This window comes from Mustela putorius, unplaced genomic scaffold (assembly GCF_011764305.1).
Source record: "Mustela putorius furo isolate JIRA1106 unplaced genomic scaffold, ASM1176430v1.1 tig00000174_pilon_pilon_pilon, whole genome shotgun sequence".
Classification (NCBI taxonomy): domain Eukaryota; kingdom Metazoa; phylum Chordata; class Mammalia; order Carnivora; family Mustelidae; genus Mustela; species Mustela putorius.
The window spans coordinates 15,266,567-15,291,191 of record NW_025421304.1 but is presented as its reverse complement, the minus strand read 5'-3'; the positions used below and the strand labels follow the sequence as shown (position 1 = coordinate 15,291,191).

Sequence of the window (24,625 nt, the reverse complement as noted above, 5' to 3'; positions counted from 1 at the left end):
AAAATAATCTGCGTTAGGTGAATGGGGCTCCAGCGAGGAAGAGGAATGGCCTGAAGTTTTCACTGTCCCTGGATGCTTCTGGATCTTGACGGGGAAAGCCTATCATCTTCCCTTCACTGTAGATTAACCAGAAAGCTACGAAGGAGGGGAAGCTTAGCAACGCAAGGCTCTTTATCCAGTCAAGGTAAATGAAGTTCGGCTGGTCAGGAGGGTAAATAAGATTAGTTATGGGCTCCAGGTCACCCACTCATGGAGGTCAGCGAGTGTGAGATTATTATCCTTGGTAGAAGAGCAGCAAAATAGCATTAAGGAATAAATTAATGAAAAAGGTAAAAGATTATTTGAACTAAAGCCCTAATCAGTTTAGAGATTTCACTCAACTGCTCTGCTGGCCATCAGTCAGGCTCACAAAACAAATATGCTTGTTCTCTTAAGTAATTCCAGGAGATCTCCCTTTCTTGCTTCAAAGACATCCAATCTAAGGAAAGTCATGAATAAAGTTACTCCAGTTTGCTGTTACACCGCGTACAAAACCTACTGAAGCATTAAGGGGCATGCTACCAAAATAGTAAAGCAGACTGCTTATACCAGATGCGTAATTGCTAGTCCTGTCTGGCCTCTGATTCCGAATGGAAGATCATTCCATATCCATTCAGAAACACTGACTTCACCAACAGGCAAACTGCATATTTTATTAAATAAACACAAAGTAGGAGATAATGACATACATTTGTTTTCATTACAAGGAGTAATGCAATATTTCTCCAAGGCTTACTGCATTAGCATTTCTTGCCACGTTTCAAATGCCTTTGAACTTTCTGAAAAGCTACATCTGTTAGCTCCCGTGTATACAGCAGAAAGTTACCAAGTGAATTAAGTTTTAATATAAATTGCTTTGTTCGCTATTAAGATTGATGTCGGACACACTGTACTGTAAGTTGCAAACTGCAATTACAATTCGTTGCAATTATCTTCGGTTGTTAATAGCACAAGATAGCATGTCACTTTCTACTAAGTGTATAATTTATCATTTGTGGGTTGTTGTTTTTTTTTCCGTGAACTCTTGTGGTATTCCAAACGTATAATCTTGTTGTATTTATTTCCCAGCGGCCCAACAAAATGCACAGCAAGTGCTGACTAGAACAAACTAAAAAGCACTATTATTGACAAGCCGTCACTTGAGCGGTAATGAACATTCTGCCTCCACTTTCACCTCAACAAACCGGCAGCTTTAATTTATGATAAAGCAAAGGAGAGGCAACCTCCAGGTTTATTATACCCTCAGTGCTGTTTCAAATAAAGTAATTAGAAGGTCAAGAGACAGGTCTGCAAAGCCAAATATAAATGCAACCCTTCTGTACCGACATAAAAAAAAAAAAAAAAAAAAAAAAAAAAAAAAAAAGGCTCGTGTGTTCAAAGAGCATTTTATCCATCTTTCTTCTCCAAAGCGGGGCAAGTCAATTTTTTTTTTTAAATACTACCGTAACCAATCATAAACAGTGGCAGCTCCGCTCCTTCTCTCTCTAATTTGCTCCATATGGGTGATGAACAGCACACCTCAGCGATGCTGTCCTTAGAACATGACTAGCTAGTCCAAAAAAACAAAAGACAACAAAAACACCAAAACTGCTCTGAACTGTAAACTCAGGACAGGTGATTAGGAATTTTATTATTATTGTTATTTTTTAAAATCGAGAACGAGTGAACATGTGAAGCGGTGAAAAGGTTTTGGAGAAGTCCTTAGCAATGTTACGGTAGTCCACAAATAAGTTTTAAAATTCTTACATTTTACTTAAAAAAAAAAAAAAAGTCCTCAAAAAAGACACCTGAGGGAAAGGAGCTGACTTGCAGAAAAATTACCCTTTCAATATACTTTGTTTTCAGTGATGAAAAACAGTTATTCTAAGGAACTGTCTGTAGCATCATGTACTTCATGTTCAAGGTTTCTAGTTTTGCTTACACTGTAGTCTGTGTTTATGTTCCTCTCTCTACTCTGTGTCTCACAGAACAACGACACCATGCTACAACCCCTCCTAAAGGCCGTAAAACCCCATGGACCTTGACTTTCTACATAGTCCGCCCTCTGAGGAGTGAGTTAGACAATTTTAAGGATAACATGAACTCTTCTAAGCCAGTGCTTTCAAACATTTGGATCCAAGGATTACTTGAGTGGGAATTATGTCCTAGGAATCCAGTCCGTTTGGTCCCATTAGCCTACTGTTTCAAGCCCTTCTCCAGGCCCCTACATAAAAGGCAGGGGTAGGGAGGTTGGAAGGTAAGAAAGGGAGGGAAGAAGAGCCAGAGAAGGAGGGAGAGAAGGTGAGGGGAAGGAGACAAACTCAGAACTCAACTACCTTCTGCACAGGCAACGAAGGTACACATCATGGGTGCTATGTTTGAAAACCAGTTTTAAAGATTTTTTTTTAATTATTTATTTGACAGAGATCACAAGTAGGCAGAGAGGCAGGCAGAAGGAGTAAAGCAGGCTTCCCACCGAGCAGAGAGCCCGACGCCAGGCTCGATCCCAGGACCCTAGTATTATGACCTGAGCCGAAGGCAAAGGTCGCAACCCACTGATCCACCCAGGTGCCCCCTCCCCTTTTTAAAAGATTTTATTTACTCATCAGAGAGAGAGAAAGAGCAAAAGCAGGCACAGTGGCGGGCAGAGGCAGAGAGAGAAGCAGGCTCCCTGCCCAGCAAGGAGCCTGATATGGGACTCGATCCCAGGATCCTAGGATCACAACCTGAGCCGAAGGCAGTGGCCTAAATCACTGAGCAACCCAGGTGTCCCTGGGTGCCCCCTTTTTTTTTAAGATTAAAAAAAAATTTTTTTTTAATTATTTGAAAAACAGTTTTAAAAAAGACGAACCTCCCAGAATGACAGGAGTGATTCTTGCTGTCATAACCAATATAAAAGTAAGCTACTGGAGGCTACTGTGCTCACCTTCATCCACCTCTTCTGGGACCTGTGACATACAGGGTCCAAAAGCCTTTCTGAAATGGCATTCTGATGTCTAATTTTTGCTTCGAGTAATCCTTTATCACTGTCTTTTCAAGTAGTCGGTATAATTACACTTGATTACATAAGTGGTAGAAATGTATGTAATCTCATAATTAGAACATGTAATTGTCTTGTAAAAAACCTCACAAACCGTAAAACAAAAAGTATACAGGTACAGTAGGTGGGGTGTTTTGTTGCATTTTGTGTCTTCACCCAGAATTACGACTGAAGCGATGATTTCATCATCAGAAATGGGGGTCTTTTGGACTTTCATCTACTTGGCTAAAGGAATGGGCAGGTTTGATCCAAGATCACCTTGATGTCTTGGGTGCCAAAAAAATATTTGCAAGTCAGGCATTAATAAAAAGACAGGATCTGTACCTTATGATTCAACTATGTACATGAAATGCAAAAGAGTGCTGAATTTCTCAAGTATGCAGTAGCTTGGCTGGTTTCTTCAACCCGGGGCGTGTTTTCTACATCGCTGCTCTTTTTTTTTTTTTTTTTTTTGAACTAAAATGTAATGCTGATAATTTGTACAATTAGGGGGAGAATGAGTGGAGAAATAAAGTAGATTATTTAAAAAAAAAAGATTTTTATTTATTTATTTTATAGACAGATCACAAGTAGGCAGAGAGGCAGGCAGAGAGAGAGAGAGAGAAAGAGGAGGAAGCAGGCTCCTCACTGAGCAGAGAGCCCGATTCCAGGCTTGATCACAGGACCCTGGGATCATGACCTGAGCCGAAGACAGAGGTTTTAACCCACTGAGCCAACCAGGTGCCCCGTAGACTATTTTCAAAGCACTCTTTGAGGCAGTAATTCTAGCCCCTTCTCCAATGAGATAAAACAAGAAGTATTTGACTGATATGAATTCCTCAATCCTCACCCGTCCTTTCCCTGGTCTTTCATTGGAGGTGCTCATGAGCAGTGAAATGTTCAAAATGCTGGGCTGTGCCGTGGAATAACATGCATGGAGCCTAGTAATTCAGTGAGAATTTTCTGTAAGCCTTCGGTCTCAGCAGAAACCCTGCAACGGCTGGCTAGTTGGCCAGTCCTGACCAAACAGGAATTCTCTAGCAGAAAGCCAGCTCTACTTCTTTCCCATATGAGACCTATATACCAAAGGTTTCTAAAAATGGAAGAGATCCTGGTTTTTATCTTTGGGGCATAGCACCGAGGCAGGTTTTTAGGAAAATGTAAGGGATGTAAGCACAGTCACAGTACATGAGGGCCTTAGGCAGAGGCCAAAGCCAAGGACTTGCATGTATCTTGCAAACATCCATGAAATGCATATGCTATTACTACAGAATTCTAAATGGTTCTAAGAGTGAACCAGAGACTAAAGAAAAAACTCAGGGTGTCTTGGTAGACACTACAGGTTACTTCCCCAACAACCACTCATGTCTTCAACTCAGAGAAAATAGATGCCTCTGCCAGCTCATGAGTAAATCTTGGGTAATAAAGCCAAAAATGGTGATTCCATTTCCCTTGGTAGATTTTGGTCTAGCACTGCACTTCTGACCCAGATATGGGCAATGAGACTGACTGGAAAGAAGGTGAACGGGGAATTTCTAGGGAGGATTTCCTCACTCTTGAGAGGGAGGCAATGGAAGAATTGATCTCTTTCCATCTTTGTTGTTTCAACATCTGGATGTGATGCCTGGAGCAGCTGCAGCCATTTGAAACACGAAGGAAGCCAGCATGAGGGTAAAGGTTATGATGGTGAGCTTAAAAGAGAGGAATCCAGGTCTTGAGTGACATCACTGGGCTTATGATCATATCACACCTACAGCTGTCCTACCTCTGACCTTTCTGTAACATGAGAGAATAATTGCCCGGTTTAAGCCAGTCTGAGTCAGAGCACAATTTGATACTGTACCCATTTGTCCATTATGGAGGGGTAAGATTAATATTTTTAGCTAAATTATGGAAGGGTACCATTTATATTTTTAGCTCAGATCCAAGAATGCCCACACATCTGAATTTAAATCTCATTCACTAAAATTAAGCTGGTATCCATATATTAATGGTGGGTTTTTTTTTTTAAATTGGTCTAATTCTTTGGGGACACAGTATGTCAATTTCTATTGAGAGTTATAAAGAAACTAATCAATTTTGATCTAGTATTTCACTTTTTACCTCAGGGCAATAATCTAAAACATGGAGAATAGATACCTTATATTTAATGGAATACTAGTCACATGTGAAAAATGATTACTGAAATTGTGGGTAAAGTGTAAAAATTTTGACAAGTTAAAAAAAAAAAAAAAAAGAAAGAATACCATAGAGTTGACTCTTTGGGGGGAAAGGGAGGGAGAAAGAATCTTAAGTGGGCTCCACGCCCAGCCCAGAGTCTGATCCCACAACCCAGAGATCCTCACCTGAGCCCAAATCCAGATGTTAAACCGACTGAACCACCCAGGCACCCCATTATAAAGCTGACTCTGGAACAACATGGGCTTGAACTGTGAAGGTCCATGTCTGTGTGGTTTATTTTTTGGTAAATGCAACACTGTTCTCTAAATCTATTCCTTATGATTTCTTAGTGTTTTGTTTTTGTTTTTTTTCCTAGAGCTTACTTTATGGTTAGAATACAGTATATAATAAATGTAACATACAGAATATGTGTTCATTGACTGTTTATGGTATTGGTAATACTGGCAGACTCCATTCAACGGGAGTCTACATTAAGTTTTTGGGGAGTCCAACATTCTACAGGGATTTGTGACTGTGCCGAGGATCAGTACTCCTGACCCCTGCATTGCTCAAGGATCGTATGTAATAATAACACAAAAACAACAATGACGGCAACCACAAAACTCAACATATGTGTATGTTTAAGAGTTTGGAATAAAATATACCAAAAAACAGTTACAGAGATTGGCATCATGGTTGAGGGGTGAGGGGTGAGTTCTTTCCTTCCTAGTCTGACTCTTCCAAACTTTCTAAATCGAAAAAATATAGATATATTCGCAATTTCCACACTACATTATTCAGCTGCTTAGTACAATTTATGGGCAATGCCGGTTGAAAATGTCTAGAGACGGAGAGTGGGATAGCCTGGGGAAAAGACGTGAGGCAGATGTGGAAAGCTCATTAGTACCAGGATTTCTTCACAACGAGTTGGATTTTCTTTTAACTTCTGACTCTCTTCTTTCTTTAGTTTGGTCTCTCTTTCTTCTCCAGCTCTCTTTCTCTGTCTCTCTCTCTCTTCCTCCCCACTCCTCTTTTTTTCTTCTTTCTTTCTCTCTTTTCAAGCAGATGAATTATTCCATGATTTGGGTAAGGTGAATGAGAACAGTTAACAAGTATGGGATGGTAGATAACGCACCATTCCTGAAAGCAGCCCACTGGGGAAAATTCCTATTTCCAAATAAAAAAAAAAAAGGAAGAAGAAGAAGAAGCCAACTGCTTTGATTTGAGTGCTCTGCTTCAGAATAAATTTGCCTGGAAGCACAGAAGGGTACATGGTGGGGGCTGGGAGGTAATAGTGCATTCTTTTACATAAAAGCAGGGACACGATGCTCCTTCTGATCTAAGCCAACAATGGCACTATTGACAGAGTCCCAAAGACGTTCACGGTGTTCCACGTAATTAAGAGGGATTGTTGGCATCAGAGGAACCAGAAATATTCCATAGATGAACTGCTTCCTTCATTGCTAATGACTGCCCAATTTCTTTAGACTAATTGGTGCAATCTACATTTTTGCAGCAAAGATGAAGTATCAACTTGATTTGGTGTCGATAAAAAAATTGATGGATGCTTCTGACTGCTACTTCCCAACAATACACGGATTATTACTACTATAATTATCATAAATGACAAAACATGGGCAAGTGGTGATTACAAGTCTAATTCTATCCCGGGGTTTTAATGGCATAAACCACTCAGGCTTTACACTCGTGATTTACTGCATCATCAAAATCCCTGGAAGGATTACCCTTGGGTGAATGCCATCATTATCTTACCAATAATACACTGGTTTGGCCCAACACGGAACAAATCATCAAGACTGAGTTCTTAGAAATGCCCCGTTCAATATGTAAGTCTCTGGTTTGTGAAGGATGCAGGCACCTGCCAGCTCCTTCTCTTCATTTCTGGGTGTTAGAGTCATATTCCGCTCTGACTCAGATGGAGGCTGGGAGGTCCCTGGGTCACACGACAGTCTACCAAACTATACACCAGCTTGGTTATGGCCAACCAAATATCACCAGAATGCTACCAAGCAGGTGGAGAGAGGAGAGGGTATAAATATCAAAGGATCCCCAACACGTGGTTGGGCGGAAACGCTAGAGCCTCACGGTCCCCTTCTCTGGGGGAAGGGGACAGAGCGAGAGTCTGCTGTTATTCTGGGGGGATGCTATTAGCAACCGAACAGCATATACAATGAAACACACTCAACAGGCCCCTGTGGAGGCAGCTCCAGTCCCATGAAGACCCCAGACCCCAACTGCAAACTAACAGGCCCCCCAAAGTCCAAGTGAGTCACCAGAAGTAAAGCAGTGAAAGGGACAGGTGGCGGCGGGAGACACCATTCTCATCAAGAGCGCTACCCACGGCTGCCAAGCGACTCTTGCCTGGTGGAAGGGAATCGGTACCGCCCAATCTCCTGTCTCATCTGGTTTTCCCAGAGAAGTCGGACATCTTTGCGTGTAGTGTGAAATAACTCGGTTTTCCAATGTTGGCAGATGACTGCCGTTCATAGCGTGATGGTTAAGAGTGGCTTCTGGGACCAGACTGCCTGGAGTTGGATGGCAGTCCCGCTACCTTCTGGGACGCACAACTTCATCGGAATGTCAGTATTCCTCATCCGTAAAACGGGGACGCCAACCACCACTGACGCCGTGGAGTTGTTTTGAGGATGAAATGACAGAATAAGTGTGCATACAATAATTCTGACACGTAAGAAGGGCTCAGCAGTGGCTACTGTTATCTGAGGCAGGATCTGGCCTGCTGGCTTTCGGTCTGTGACCTCTGCTGTAGGAAGAGATGATGTATGAGGCCAGAAAAATGGCCAAGAGCAACTGCTCAAAGGCTGACCGTGTGAGTTAGAATTCTGTTTCCCCTACTTGCTGGAGGCCGGATGACCTGGTAAGCCATTTTGGGAAGCCTCAGCTTTCTCGTCTAACAGATAGGGATAATAAAACACCTGCTGCATTGAGAGTTGTGAGGGTGAAATTTAAAAACCGACACATGGCACGAGGCACAGCGTTTGGCAGAAGGTAAACCTTCAACAAACACTAATAGTCCTTATTCACGTTATTTTTTAAGCTGAATTTCCCCAAAGTCTTAGAATTTTTAAATCTTTTTTTCTTTTTTTTTTTTTTTAAGCTAGTCCAGATTTCCTGCTCCTGTCCTGTCCCTCTCCCTATCAGCATTTTTGCCATGGGCAGAGCTTTATTATTCTATTATGAGTTATGAACCATGAGGAATTTTCCCTTTTGGAAATTCATCTATGTGGCTTTTTAAGGTGGTGCTTCAACTATTACAGTTGTTACCGAGGGCAAAGAACTCTTGCAGCAGACAACTCTGTGTGTAAACAGTATAGGCAACATATGTTCTTAGGAGTGAAAGCTGCTACTGTACTTTGCACGAAACACAATTGCTTTTATAATATGTAAGTATCTGCTAAGATTTGGCTTAAGGGAATCTGCAGCTGAAGTGTCCAGTACATTTAAAAGTGCCTAAAGGGTCTGGGTGGTTCCATTGTCAAGCATCTGCCTTCAGCTCAGGCCACGATCCCAGGGTCCTGGGATTTAGTCCCACACCGGGCTCCCTGCTTCTCGGGGAGCCTGATTCTCCCTCTTCCTCTGCCCGCCGCTCCCCCTTCCTGTGCTCTCTCTGTGTCAAACAAATGCATAAAATCTTAAAAAAAAAAAAAAAAAGTACCTGAGAAGTCACATATGTTTCAATGCACAGCCTTTAGGCAAGCTAGGTTTGTGAGAATGGCTGAGAAGGGCATTTGCAACAAAGCTGAGCCCCAACGCAGACTGCCTGGTACAGTCCACCCAAATTCTCTCACACACCAGACTAAAGGAGGTTCACGGTTTGCATCCTGGTGCAGCTCGCTTTGGAAAGCTCTTGGCAATTTCCTCTCAAAAACAGACGGGCACCGTTTCAACAGAATCACTGCAGCCTCCCGAAAACGGAAATGTGTATGTATCACGAGCAAAGAGAAATGCATTTCCCTTAAAAAAAAAAACTTGTAAGATAGGTCCAGATTACCCCAGGGGTGCCAACAGGCACACTCTGCTGAAGGTGGACACGTTCAAGTCACCAGAGCTCCTCTGCCACTTCCTTGTGACTTTCAAACACCCTTTTTAGTGCATGGAGAATCTTGTATGTCACAGCTATTTGGGCAAATAAATTAACGGATATGATCTGGTATCCTGAGAACCAGCAGACTGCCAGGTATAGGCTCCCGCTTCCAAGCATTAAGTTTTACTCTCTGACTCACCAGGTAAATCTCTGAGCCTCTCCAAAGCCCGGATCACTGAAAAGTAAATCGATGACTATGGAAAGGCTACGCTTTGTAAATCAAAGTCTTCGGGAAGTTTCCAAAAGGAACTTCTCTTCTAGGGAAGAATCTCTGTAGCTTCTTGTTGTTTTATTCTCTAGTCATGGTGGGCGTTTCAACCACTGGATATAAACTGACTTCATTTTCTGGGAGATCACTTAAATATTAAAGAGTTCTGCTCCTAAGGCCATCCTCCCTGACTTCAGCGTCCTCTCCTTGCGAACGTGGACGCCATCGGATGTGCAAGAGGCGGAGTGGGTGAGATTAAAGCATGGCTCCCTCTTCTAATGTAGTCCCCCCTTCCTCTACTCTGCTCCTCACCTCCAAAAGACTCACGGTTGAAAAATGCCCCAATCCAATAAGAGATATCGCTTACTGTCGGGGATGCACATACCAGAGGAAGTGCTGGGGATAAAGGAAATCTGCGAATCAGAGAAAGATGTTGGTATGCAAGACTGAAGGTACACCAGCTGGCCCACTGCTTCAGCTGGCTTCCAGGGGCCAGGAAGAAATTAGTCTCACAGTTCAGTTGAAAGAACACCTGGCCATTCACCCAGAGGCACAAATTCACTGCTGAACAGGGTTATCTTTGTTTGCATGCCAAACACACCTAGGAGTTAAGTTATGTCAAATCCTGTCACTCTCACTGTCCTACAGTGCTCACCTTCATAAAAATCAGGAGGTGGGTGTGGGGGCCCAGGGACAGGTCGTAAAAATACTCGTGTCCACGGGAGCGATCTTAAAGGCTAGGATGGTCTTCCTCTCGCTATTGTAACTGGGTTGAAGCGTGTCCTATTGATTTCCCACATACATTTTTCTGAAGATTTACAAATATCAAGAGCTGTGAGGAAAGGAATTGTATTAAAGCCAAAGCATTAGCGCTCTGCCCACAACCAAGAAGACACAAGAGAGCTCCCGAGGATTACAAGGATGGTTCATCTGCCCCATGCTCCCCGCTTGTTCGGGGAGCTGCCTGCACCAGCAGCCTACAATCAGCGCAGCCTTCTCCTGGTTATGCAGGTCTGTGAGTGTGGGAAGCGTCATTTTACCGCCGAACCCTCAAATCTGAGGCTAATTCCTCTTCCTCTAAAGAAGAGTCAGGCTGAGTCTTGCCGTGAGGTGCTGAGCAGTGTGGCTGGGTGTGGCGAGTCCTGGAGGAAGTGACATGATGGCAGCTGAGATGACCGACCTGGATGCGAAGCAGAAAGGCCAGATGTGCCACCCACATGGGAGGCAGGGGGCGGCAGGGGAGCTGGGGCGGGGGAGGCTGATCATAGAGGAGTCAACAGTTTGGGGGCTTGGGGGCGGCAAAAGTACTGGCAAATTCCATGGCCACAGGACTCAGTGGGAGACCCGGGCAGACCCAATCTGGAATGCAGCCTGGGAACGGGGCCCCTGGATGACACCGTCTTAGCCCCAGGATCAGACACTGATCTTTGCAATAACCCAAACCTGCTGATTCTATTGCACACCTGTTCGTCTTCATTCCCTTTTCTTGACCTGCTCAGGGGCATCCTCCAATTTTTTTTCTTGCTCTTATCTCTCGGGCTTGCCAAGCCTTACGATACTTTTTTTTTTTTTTTTAAGGGAGGTATAATTGACACCTTTTAGGAATACAGTCTCATAGATGAAAAAGAATTTTAGATTTGGAACTCATTTTAAACTAGCAGAGAACTTACAGGAATAGTACCGAAAAAACCACCCATCTATTCTTTATCCGAATTCATCGACTGTTAACATCTCCTGGAGTATTTTTGCTGCGGGCAGTCACTGGTCAGTTCATGTACATGTGCCCCACGCCCACAGCAGAGTGACCCTGTGCTTGGGGCCACACAGACAACACAAGCAACAGTCTCTTCCCTCGAAGATTTCTCATTCAGTTGTTAGGCACCAACAAGACGACCACCGCCGTAATCCATTTGCTAGATTCCTTGAACATAAAGACAGAGCTCCTGGAGATACCTTTACCCATACATACTGAGGCAGAGAAGAAATTGAAAGAAACTATTGTTCCTAATAGGAACTGTAATTTGGCAATCCAGCATTTCTGTGAATGGGCCAAACAATGATCAGTAACTTGGCATATTAAGGTGCAGGAAGTGAGGGAAAGGAGGGGATGGTATGCCTTGGTTCCATACATTTGGGAAACATTTATTCAGACAAGGTTTATCAAGTAGCTTTGTAAATGGCCGTTTTTCCTAGGAGCCTTTAATGGGCTTCGCTGACGGGCTTTGCGAATCTCCATGAAAGGGAGGGGATGTATAATATTCCCTATTTCCCAAATGACACTGAATTAGCTCATAGGATTCATGTGCCATTGAATGCCCTTGGAAGTGTGAAGGAAGTTCACTCTCTCAAAGACAAACTGAGAAAAAAGGTGTGAAGCAACAGGCAAACAATGGAAAAATATCAGAGCCCAAGTCCGTAAGTAATGTAGTGATAGTGAATGAAAGAGGATGATTAATCAGAGAAAAAGCAGGAAACTAAGAGGAACAGAACCCCAGTAGAGTATTTCTGCAATATTGTGGGCAGATTTATTAGTGTTACCCTGCATCGCACTATTATTCAAAAACCTAAGTCCACTTTCAAGCACTCATTGGATCGGATCTAGACTTAACGGAGGTAACGAAAGGATCTGGAAACCAACAGGGAATCTCGATTAGGGGCTAGCTGTTGCTTTCTCTTCAAAATTCTTATAAAGTGTGTGAGTTCCTTGGACGTCTTGTCTTGGTCTCTCCTGTATCTTTGGCACCAGCGCAGGGTCTGACATGTAGTAAGAACTCCATGAATATTTCCGGAATCAAAACAAATCTCTGACTTACAGTAAGATAAGAAATTCATCAGAGGGGCTTCCTTAAGTTACATTCATATGTTTCATTCTTAGACTGCAGATGTCATGAGTTGGTGGCCCACAGCCTGCAAACAGGGTTTTATTTGGCTTGCAGAGGACTTTAAGATAAATCAACAAGATTTAACAGTTGGGAGATTTTCAGCAAAATCCAGATTTCCAGTGTTTTCTAAAATATACCAGAAGCCATGGCAGCAGCCGTGGACCAGTGTTCTCGTAAGGCCACAGCCAGGGCGGAGTGGTGGGCACAGCTGGGGAGCAGAGCCACTGTCCTGACCACTCACATCTCCACACCAATGGTCTCTGCTGCCAGTGATCAGTGACTGGTGCTCCTTGGTCCTGGAGGCATCTGAGCTTCTGACTTCTGAGCTATGGTAACGATCACCAACTTCTGTAACACCTACGACAGGCCAGGTACCATGCTGAACATTATAGCCATTAACTCATAACAACCCTATGTTATGTGTTCTTTCTCTTTTTCTTCTATCTCCAGAAAACCAGAACAATCTCCTTCGCCATCCTCCTGAGCCCTTCTTTGGTAGATGGAACGATAAGACATTGGCAGTTTTTTATAGTGTCAAAGATACTCGAGTATTGGTTCAACTTAATGAAGACATTTCTACCCCGGGCTTCAAAACACAGAGTAGTGACCTTCTCATAGCCCTTGTGACCTACTTCTCTTGGTCACAGATCTTACATATGGCTCAAATGACATCTGCGTGATCGTGAGGTGGGTGTTCTTGTACTTCCACTTAACGGACAAAGATCCAAGCACAGGAGGGCTACAAAACTTGTCCCACAATCATACCTAGTAAGTGGCAGAGTGGGTTTTGAACTTGGACCAGCTGGCTCCACAGTCATGCCCTTCACCTCAGGGCTCTGCTGCTTCTGTCACCTGGACATACTTTGTTGTTCCCAACTGTTTTCTCATTTGTCATATGTGTTTATCTTGTGTATCTCCCCCCAGAGGACACTGGCCTCAACAACGCAAAAGGCATCCTATTTTCTTTGTGTTTTACTCCAGCAGATTTTTTTTTCCCTCTCAAATGCCTTTTGATGTCACCTAATCAGGACAATGTGTACAAGGAAAGAAAGTAAAGACATTTCACAGCTCCCCTGACCTCCATCAGGAAACTTGCCGAAGTCTGGCCCCCGCAAGAGCAAACCCATTATTGACTAAAGCTGCCGCAAACTGGCAGCCAGTGCTGCTGAGAAAGGAGGTCTGCCTTCACACGTCTCACAGGGACAAACACCACAAGCTGGCGTTCCACACACTCTAGGCTGATGACTGGAAGGCACACATATTAAGTTTCTTCCGTCTCCCATTTGGTTCAATGTGGGTTTACCCCAACAGCTGGCCTAGAGCCTATCCTTTTACTTAAATTAGTTCTAGTGCTCCACAGTTTTGATTTCCTGACAAAGCACTCTCTTTATCTACTAGCAGCATAAGAGTTTTGTCTGGGCAGAAACTGCGGTTGGTACAACTGGGCCAGGGAGGGCACTTAGCATTTCCATGTGGGGCACTGACTAGAGAAAGGTATTTTAATTCCCAATTAGTCCATATCAGCAAAGGAAATGTATTTTCCATTATTTCTTTACTCTGGATTCTGATTCACAAAATATCTTAAGGAAAACACATTCTACGTTACTGAGTCTTTGATTTCCCAGGGAAACTAATAAATAATCAACAAAAATATGATTAAAGGCTGCTTGAACTACCATCCAAAAAGGGACTCTAGCCAGCAAGGAATCTTTCTGATCCAAATCTTTTTATTCCTAGAAACAGAATTCTTACTTAGCCTTTCAAAAGCCCGATGAAGGCTTCAGCTAAGTTTTGACATAAGATTTTCATATTCAAAATATCTGTTGAAATAAGGGGAGAAGGGATATGGATCTTGAAACTGCATTAGTCTGAAATCGAGCTTAGTAAGCTAGAAAGGGAAATGACTTCTCTATAATTGGAATTCTCTCCTAAAAAATCCCTTTGAAATCACGTTCAGCTACTTCCCCATTATGTGTCCCAGAGAAGCTAACTTTAACCCTTTCTGGAATTACCCACCATAAAAATTATTTGATATTTATAAATTGCTCTGGGAAGAGATTTCTATGCAGTGGTCGGTGTCATCAAAGAACTTAATAATGAACGAGGAGCTCCCAAGAGTCATAGACATAGTTGAGAAAATGTTTTCTAGGCTATCTCCTCCCACTTGTACACTGATGCTTGTTTTTATATGTCACATTTATCTTGGCCCCACAGTCCTAAGGCAGATGCCAGCAAACTCCCCAATTTGAGTTCCTTTGCCTTTGAAACAACAACTAAGTTCTACTCCAACACAGTCCTTTAAGCTCTCTGAAGGCAACGATTGGGTTTGATCCTCCTTTGCACCTTCAATCCTAATAACAGATAGTACTTGCTTGATAAACGCGTCATGAATCATGAGTGAATGAATGTGAGTTAGGTAAGCAGGGCACATGACTTGACTTCTTCTTGTTTTTTTTTTTTTTTAAAGATTTTATTTACTTATTTGACAGACAGAGATCACAAGTAGGCAGAGAGGCAGGCAGAGAGAGAGGAGGAGGCAGGCTCCCCGCTGAGCAGAGAGCCCGATGCGGGGCTTGATCCCAGGACCCTGGGATCATGACCTGAGCTGAAGGCAGAGGCTTTAACCCACTGAGCCACCCAGGTGCCCCATGACTTGACTTCTGTTCTCTTCTGGTCTTCTCCTCTATAAACTGGTCATATGAGCTTCCTCAAAGAACTCTCATAAGGATTACATAATATAAGTAATACAACCTGGACTCCATTAGCACAGTGCTTCGGACACACCTATATTGTACAGCTAATACTGTAACTGTTACGATAACGATATACACAGTTTACATATAAATAAGAGACGAAGCCAAGTCCTATGAAGGCTATAGAAAAATGGGATGGAAGAAGGTTCTCCTCCTGTTTACATCTACCTTGATATGATGATAAGAAACCTGCTATTGCCTGGAAAGATCCCACAAAGCTGTGGTATCCCACTGAATTTCCATGTCCTCACATACATAGATAGCTTCATCATATTAGAGTCTGTGCCTGGTATCAAAAGCAAAAGAGGGGTCATCTGCCCCATTCTCATGTGTATGTGTGACATAGGCTGTTTTGTATCTGTCTTCTTTTCCCAAGGATGTAAACTCATTCAGTAGTATGCAGTGCCTAACACGGGTGTTCCGTAACCTGGATAGCCAGACCCTCCTTCCCTAGGTACCTTAGCTCATAGTCATAACGTGCGACAGCAGCTCAGTTTGACTTGGAAGATAGTTGAATCCACTGAGTTACCCAACATGGGAAATTCTGCTGCTTTACTTGTGAAATTTTTAAGAGTATTTTCCCTAAAGATATAACATGCTAAGTAAAGCTAATAAAACGTTTTTGAGCCCCTTTCTTATCATTTTTATTTTTTATTTTCTTATCTTCTCAATTATTATCGTTATTTTTTTTAAAAGATTTTATTTATTTATTTGACAGATGGAGATCACAAGTAGGCAGAGAAACAGGCAGAGAGAGAGGAGGAAGCAGGCTCCCCACTGAGCAGAGAGACCGATGTGGAGCTCGATCCCAGGACCCTGGGATCATGACCTGAGCCGAAGGCAGAGGCTTTAACCCACTGAGCCACCCAGGTGCCCCTATCACCTTTATTCTTTAAATCTCATTTTATTTTTTCAATGTCCCAAGATTCATTGTTTATGCGCCACACCCCGTGCTCCATGCTTAATTATCATTTCTAAACGTTAGGACACGATAACGATTATCTATAACTTTGAAATCAGAAGTAACATCAGTTTTGGTACGTGTTTTGTGTTTCAATAAAAAATATGAAGTGTTATGCAAATAGAAGGTAGTCGGTAAGTCATGTAGATGGACCTTATTTTATCCTATCAAGAATTAAAGTACAGAGGCTACTGTTCTCTGTTTCAGAGTAATATAGCTTAATGTTCTCAGAGAAATTATATTCTTTCTTAGGAAGCAATAACATTAACCACGGCACCCAGTAAAGAGATGTCAGAATATAAAATGACTTCAGATAATTTTTTTACAGCAAGTCTATCAAACACAGGACAGAGATGTATGTGTGTGCATGCGCATGTGTAGAGAGAGAGAGAGAAGACGCAGAGACCTCTTTTTAAAAATTTAAACTATTTCTATCATATTTATCAGGATCGTAACTCCATAGAGAATTCTGCACGGACATGTAAGGCCAGGGAAGGAAATGTTACATGGAGACGCAACACCAAGAAAATCAACATAAAGCTCATTTCTCTACTGTACACTTAAGGGTAATTGAATATAAGTGGGCGAAAATAGATGGCAAGTGATATCAATGAATTAACTTATTTTTGTTGATGCCCAGTAACAGATGTTGGCTAGACCCCATCTTCCCATACATCCATGTCTAGGATAGTACGATCCTATTTGGAGCCCCAGCCAACAACTCTTGAAGGGGGCATCAGTGGTTGGCCAGAAGCCCTTCAGGTTGGCCAGTCCTAAGCCAGTCTCAGAGCCTCCCTCCAGACCTGATAAAAGGCAGGAAAGGGCGCTGTTGTCTCTTTCGTTCTCCATAGCATTCCGTAAGGAGTTGCCACTGGAAAGCCTGGACCAATATATACCATAGTATTTCTTGTTTTCCCCAGGACCCAGCACCAGGCTGCATGTAAATGGCAGGACAGCTGGCTTGCCACATTGGGAGCTACCCAAGGGAGAGCGCACCAAAGTGAGCCCACCTGCTTCCCATGGAAAGTCAATCCAAGCCTGTGTTTCTTTACTCTGCCAGCAAACCAGGTGCTGTGTGGGTAACCTTCAAACACTCCAAACATCTTAAAGAATAACTTAAAGGGGAATGACTCTATAACGTAAAATAAGCATGGGAAAAAAGTGTCCGGTTCCCAGAATGAAACTCTCTAAAATTTAATCTGACATCCTGATGTCGGAGTTATCTGAATTTACAAATGACAGTCAAGATACACTGTGTGCCTAAGAGACACATGACGTATGTGTATTGAGAACACGGAGTAAGGAATAATCACATTTCCTGTCTTCGAAGAGCTTCCAATATGATGTTATAGACCAAAAAAGAAAAAAAATTAAGTCGACATGAATACAATGTAAAATTACAGAAGTGTTAAGAAGAGGAAGAGTATTTCGGAGACTGAATGGATGGAAGTGAGTAGACTGAATTATGAACAGTATTTTGCAAACCCTCAATTAGATCACAATTTCAAGGTCCATTAGTTTTTTTCCCATGCCTCTGGGTCCCCTCTGGCATTTTAGCCTTCCCTCTATCAGGATGTAACAGAGAAAGGCAGTAAAGTGCCCAGGTAACCGGCTTTGATCGATTCATACGGCAAGGGGCCACGGTAACTAAAGGGGGCTATCCACTCTCAGCTGACAGCAAGGCGCGCTCTAAGGTTCATTCATTCATCCCTCATGTATTCATTGAGTGCACATATGTCAGGCACTGAGCTAGGCCCCGGAGATCTATCTGTCCCTGCTCTCAGGAGAGAGGGTTTCATTTAGTGTGAGATACACCGGCTAAATCATCAAACAAATCAGAATTTCTCAGATACAGTTGGGTGCTTTGAAGAGAACAGGACAGGATGATGCAACCACCTGTGCGGGGGATGGAGAGGTAATTTTACCGCAGAAGGGGTCAGGGAGACCTCTCCAAGGTGACATCTGAATGACAAAAATTCGGAGATCAGAAGGGCAGAGCACATCAGGCCAAGGGAGGAGCAAATGCAAAGGCCTGGAGACAAAAATACGGTTTATGAGTGGGAACAGAACAGAGCAGAACAGTACAGAGGCCACTGTGGTAAGACTCGGTGCGGGGGCGGGGGGGGGCCAGTGAACAGAGGGGCAGGCAGGAACCAGGTGCTGGTAAGGAGACTGAGTTTGTTCTAGATGTGACAGAGAAGCAAGGAAATGACATGAGCTCCTGTAAGCTATTGTTTTTTAATTTAAAAAACTTTTGGCAACAGCTTTATTGAAATATAATTTGAATGTCATAGGATTTACCCATGTAAAGAGTACACTGGCATGACTTCTACTATGTTCCTTTCCGCCCACTCTGGCCTGATGACCATGAAGGCACTTTCCATCTTGATTGATCTGCTTGTTCGGAACATTCTGCATAAAGGGAATTGTAATATGTGGTGCTTTGTGACTGGCTTCTTTACTTACCATGTTCTCAAGATCCACCCATACTGTAGCACATATCAATACCTCAGTTTTTTTTTTAATTGCCCAATTATATTCTATTGTATAGATATACCACATTTTGATCATTCATTCAACTTGATGGATATCTGGGTTGGCTCCATTTTCGGCTTTTAGGAATAATGCTGCTGTGAACGTGTGTGTGTCAGTGTTACACAGATACATGCTCTCATTTCTCCCGGAGAACTAGGAGTGGCACTGCTGAATCGTGGAGTAATTCTATGTTTAACCTTCTAGACTGTTTTCCAAAGAGCCTACAGCATTTTCTATCCCTGCCAACAATGTATGAAGGCTCTAATTTTTCCCTATCAACAGCAGCACTTGGTATATTTGTCTTTATGACTGATATGTTTTTGAAAGATCCAAAAAACATTTAAGGATCACTGCTTTTAAAAATAATTGTAAAAGTCACCGCTTATTAAGAGGTTTGAAGATCCGCAACGCTTCTGGAATTCTATAGGGTAATGTGATATGCAGGAGGGGCAGAGGTCTCCTTCCATGAAACTGCCACCAACTGGAAAATAAGGACAGAGAGGCTAAATGTGGAACATAGACGCTTGCTTAGAATTTGTTCAAAATGCATCTAGCTTCCTAACCAGATGAAGGGACTACTGCACTCCTGTCAGTACCTTCTAGTTTCATCCCACCTGTTTGTTTGTAGGTGGCAAAAGGCAAGCATTCAAGTAGAAATTTGTTGACTCCTCCCACCCCCACACTCACCCCCCAGGAAGTGTCTGGAACACAATGTTACCAATCACGTGGCCCAAAGGAAGCCCTTTCTGAGGCCAAAGCCTCCTGGGGTTGGAGTGCGGAGCGTGAGCTGGTGGCTTCCATGCTTCTTGAGAGCACAGCCCCGTGATCATACGGTGAAAGGCTCGTTCCCAGGGGTGCTGGGAAGGACTGAGTCCTGGGCAAGTTGAGTAGTGGTCTTAAAAGCCAGAAAGCACCCAAGGTGGATTGACATGCTCTCCAAATTCACCATCAATATTGCACAGGCCCAGCAGAAGCAGAGAATGAGCAGGAGATCTAATGGACTGCCTACCTGAGTCCTGGCTTATGCTTAGGGAGCAAGGGGAGAAAATCCTGAAGTATCAGAGTAAGCAAAAACTATAAAGAGTCAAAAATTACACTCAAAAATCCCTTGAGTTGAACACAAATATTTACCTGCCACTTGCAGTTCAATAGACCACTTTTCAGTAAGCACAACAAGCTAGGTCCTCCTCCATCGCTGGGACAGAAATACTTCTGAAGTGAAGCACCAAATGATCAGTTAGGCAGCACATAATTGCCTTCTGTTTAGGGGCTGTTTGGTGAAAACAAAGAACAAAACCACAAAACACCATACCTTCGAGGTATAGACTCATACTCAGAAGAGGAAGGAATTCACCCTCAGAGCGGTGGGCACGGATTCCTGCCTCTGTCCCACATTTACTCCAGGGCAAATACTTAAGGAATGGAAGCACACGGAGAGAACTATCTACATTGGGTTGCTATTTCTCTGTCATTAAACATAAGCTAGTTAAAGATATGTATGATGTAATTCACTGAAATCAGTTTCAGAAATCCAAAGTTCGGACAAAAGTCATCTTTGTCATAGATCATAAAGGCAGAGACTCAGTTGCCAAAGGGATGTGAGATCACAAGTTTCAGTAATGAAATTCCAGAGACTAGAAAACACCTTGCCGTGAGGGGTCAACCCGAAAAGTGGAAGGCTATGTAGGTCTTATCTAGCCTACACCCCTTGTTTGAGCTCCAAAGCTACTCCAGGACTTATCTAAGGTCACAAGACAGAAGTGGTAGAGCCTGGGCCCGGGGGTACAGACTGCCTGACCTCTATTTTACAAATTCTGATGAATCAAAGAAATAGTTCAAAGGTAAAAGTATACCTAGTGGTTCCAACCTCACTATTCATCACACATTACACCAATTAAAATGCAATATAGGGGTGATTATTGCTGGGCTTTAATCATATTGTGTTGTCTACAACATGCTGATGGACATGTGTTTTTGGAAAATCAAATAAAACCACAGAGCTGGTTGTTACTGGCTCTGGGTTGTTTTTTTTTTGTTGTTGTTGTTGGTTTTTTTTTTTTAAATTTACATAGTCTCAGCTTGCCTTTAGGAAGTTTGTAGACGAAAGCAAACCTGTCCCCTGGAGACACTGTGGAAAGAGTTCTTAAAGCAGAGTTATTCTCTTTGTTGTTGTAGTCACTTATAATCAGAGAAATCAGAATGTTAGCATGATTCCATGGAATTACACAGCAACTACCGTAGGACCAGAATCCCCCTTAGCAGTCCTAGGAATCACCAGTAGCTGAGAATAATACCCACAGTTCAAGATCTGACTTGGGCCCAAAAAGCTAGGAGGATTCCCCCCCTTATAAATATATTTGTTCTCCATCCTCTACCCCAAGCCTCCTCCTTTTCTTTGAAATTTGAGTAGGACTCCTCTGCTCGGTGACCTGTTGGAATATACTTGCTTGTTTGCTTTCTCCTGTGTTTTTCTTAATGCAATAACTTGAAATGTCAACATGAGGTGACAAGTAAATCCTCAGTCAAAATAAGTTTGCAACCAGACTGGAGGAAGAAAAGGATAAGCATGCAGAGAGCTGGCCATGGAAGCTGCTGAATGGCCACCAAATCCACGGCCAAAGCACTAATAGAGGCCAGCATTTATTATCACCACACAGGATCACGCCCGTCCTCTTACTCGGCAGGCTGTATTCTCGATCTTTTCCTCTGGGGCTCTCCATTGGCTCTGGCTCTGTAGCTACTGCAACAAGCAGGTACAGAAAGATCGAGGCGCACGGTCTGGATACAGACTCTGGCTGCGTTACTCAAAGCTGGAGGTACTTACAGGAAGAAAATGTGCCAATACAGATGGCGGGTGGGGAATGCGTGTTGTTTTTTAAATTTCCCACTGAGGCAGAAACTTAGCGAGTTAATGATACTGTCTGTGATGCAGACGGGAGAGAATCCAGAGATTCCCATCCTATCCCGTAACAGAGTTTGGGAGAATCCATTTTTGGCCTAGTCTACATGAAAGGGAAGATGAAGGTCAGTGTAGCTGTAAATCAGAGAGAGGGGACAATATCGACCGACCAGCCAACAACTGGCTGCTTGCATGGGGTCTCTGGCACCAGCTCGAGGACCCTCACAGCAAAAATGCGCCACATGGTGAACGTGCTACCATTTTAAGCAGTTTCTTTAATTCCATCATAGATTCTCCCCCTCTCTTGCTGGCTTCGGGTGTGTTGGCCCTGTGGCAGCTTGCCTCCACAGGACCTAAGCTGAGAGGGATGAGTTACAAACCCAAATCCCAGTGTTTGCTAAGGGGATTTATGCATTAGGTTCTCTGAAACTTTACCCAGAAAGTCTTCCTCATTCCTCTGCTGGGTTTCCGGAAGAGAGAAATCCCCTCTGCTGATCTCCCTTTGACTCAGTGCTGGATACGGGCACATATAAATCCTGCTAATGACTTCTGCCTATGGCTGACAGGTTCTGGTCTTCGGTGAAAGCTGAGTTCTCAGAAACTGCTTCTTGTTTATTTCTGAAGAAAATTTATGGCAGGACTTCTTCAGTAAGCATCGGCATTCCCCGTGACGGCTGGCTGTCAGCACCCTTCATTTACCGGGCTGTTCCAAATGTGGGGATCTAATTCATGCTGTCAGATCTGGGACCCTAAACATTCTAACATTCAGAATTTTGAAATCGTCTTGCATGAAACCTAAGGGCCCTGTGTTGGGAGTTTCCTTTTTTGGAGGTGGAAGACATCACCTTCTTAACACATTTCATTCTTGAGATACAGAATTCTTGGTTTTCCTTTGGGAAATTCCACCGCTTGGAGGTGGGGGCGGGGGTGGCGGGTGAGGATGCTTGGGGACTGACCGATTTCAGATAATCAGAATATGCCTTATCTCCCTATGGTTATGGGGCTTGCTTCGGGAATGGACACATAATTCATTCAGACTAAGAAGGCATGGTAAGAATCTGGGGCTTCTGAGAAAGAGAAGTATTTCTTCTTTGATGCGATTCGTGATGTGACAGTAGCTATGAGGTCTGGACCTGCAACCGTCCTGAATCCAGAAGAGGGTAAAGCTGCCAACCCTCCCCCCAAAGCCTCAGTTCTGCAGAAGGTTATATTAAAAAAAGACTATACCATCAAGGATATTTTGGGAAATGCTCTAGGCAGTGGCCTCCTTTTGGACAGAAACAATTAATATGAGAGTGTTAAAGGCTCTGGGAGTTCTTACAGAGATGAAAACTATTCAATTTTACTTAACCCGGTGTTTCCAAACTTACCTGACCATGGAAAGCACCCCCTCTTTAATTCTGCTTATAGTCACTTAATATCTCAAGGATCTCGACTTCTGCAGAACATGCGTTGGGAAATGATAGTTCTATGAAATGTCTCCAACTCTTGCGTCTCATTTATTCACTACAGAGAATTATAAAACTTTTTAAATACCAAAAGTATACAGCATAACATAACACACTTGTAGCTATCACCAGCTCTGCCAAATCTTCATGAAAAAGAAAAACATCTAAATTGAATCTGCCGAAAGATTTGATTTCCAAGTGTTCTATTTCTCTCATGCCTCTTTGTCTTGAATATCCCATTCCCCCTTTCTGCACCGTTCTTTGCCTGGCTATATCCTCCTCCTATTCAAGACTCAGCTCAGCCATTACCTCCTCAATAAAACCTTTCCCGTTGCCTCCTGTTCCCCAGCCCATCAGGCTTCTGTGGTCCTCCTCTGAATTCCCAGAGTTCCCTGAATGTACCTCTATCCAAAGATAGCAATTATCACATTCTTAGTTAATTGCTTATTCGGTGGTCTCCTTTAGTAGATGAAAAGTTCCTTAAGGACAAGAAAGTCTTTTCTTTCTGTGTCCTCAATATCCTGGGCAGTGCAGGGACTATCAGAGAGATACTAGTTCAATGTTTCGTGACTGATGAACACTGCAGGGTTTTCCCGGGCGGAGGGGGGTGGGGCGGAACGGTCTTCCCCTCCAGGGGACATCAGTGTACAAGTCAGCCACCAGATTTCTTGACTGCTGGGTTGTCCTGACTTCTGTACATTTGACCTGGTCACTATCTTCCTCTTAGGATGCTGTCTCCGCTTTGATTTTTCCATCTCAAAGCAAGTGAATCAGCTAGAATGTCCTCCGCTTCGAGTAGCAGGACACTAACTCTCAAAAGCTTAAGCCATCAGGATACTTATCTAAAAAGTCTGGGGGTGAAAGGCTTTGAGGTCAGTCATCGTGGATCCAAGCTTTCCTTCCATTTGTTCTATGAGCGTCAGTGTACTAGTTTCTCCGTCTTCCAACGTGTCACCTCGTTGGCTGCAGGCCAGCTGCCACGGCTCCGGAATCCTGTCTGCCCACTGTGTGCCGAGGCCAGAAGCTTGCACAAGGCTCTGCCTTTTTACCAGGGAGAAAATCTCTCTTCAGAGCCCTTGGCCCACTTTTCCATGTAGCTCCCAGGTCAGAACTTGTGCCATGTGGCCCCCCAGCTTGCTGGGCAGGCGGGGAAAGTTGAGCATCTGGTCCAGAGGAACAGAAACACCATGACTGGCTTCCAGTCAGGTGAAGTCAGGTTGGCAGAGGGGCCAACCTCCCTGAGATCAAGGGGCCTCTATCCACCAGCTGAACAAAACTAGGCTTCTCTTAGTGGGGGTGAAATAGGCAGGGGACAGCTGAGGGACGAGCTGCCGGGTGAGTGACGCAGTGTGCCTGCCACAGTAACCCCAGTACGGTTGTCAGGGTACCGGGCTGTGCAACCAGAAGCTTTGCATTTCGAGGCTACCACTTCTCCCTCACCAGCCACAGGCCAGCGGCCAGCTCCCCATGACCTCTGCGTGCGGTGTTCATTCGCTCTAACGGGCGGTGTTCTTGTTGTATCATGTGAGCTGACTAATGACGTTTAAAACAGGAGAGAGGCTTCCATTCATCCAACTTCTTAAGTGAGGCATCTCGTGACATTTCTTAAGGCAGGAAAA

At 43.5% G+C, this 24,625-nt stretch overlaps 1 protein-coding gene across 3 annotated transcripts in view; it reads right to left on the bottom strand.

Annotated features, from left to right (window-relative positions):
• The window catches only part of FTO (FTO alpha-ketoglutarate dependent dioxygenase), a 373,941-nt gene that overhangs the window by 76,742 nt on the left and 272,574 nt on the right, over nucleotides 1–24,625 (bottom strand). Inside the window, exon 9 of one of the 3 annotated variants that reach the window (XM_045076078.1) lies at nucleotides 10,362–10,708. The exons of the other annotated variants lie outside the window; for them this stretch is intronic. Within the exon in view, the coding sequence (XP_044932013.1) occupies nucleotides 10,606–10,708 (103 nt within the window). The 3' untranslated portion in view covers nucleotides 10,362–10,605. Of the gene's footprint in view, nucleotides 1–10,361; nucleotides 10,709–24,625 lie in introns of those variants that run through there. 3 annotated transcript variants of the gene reach the window in all.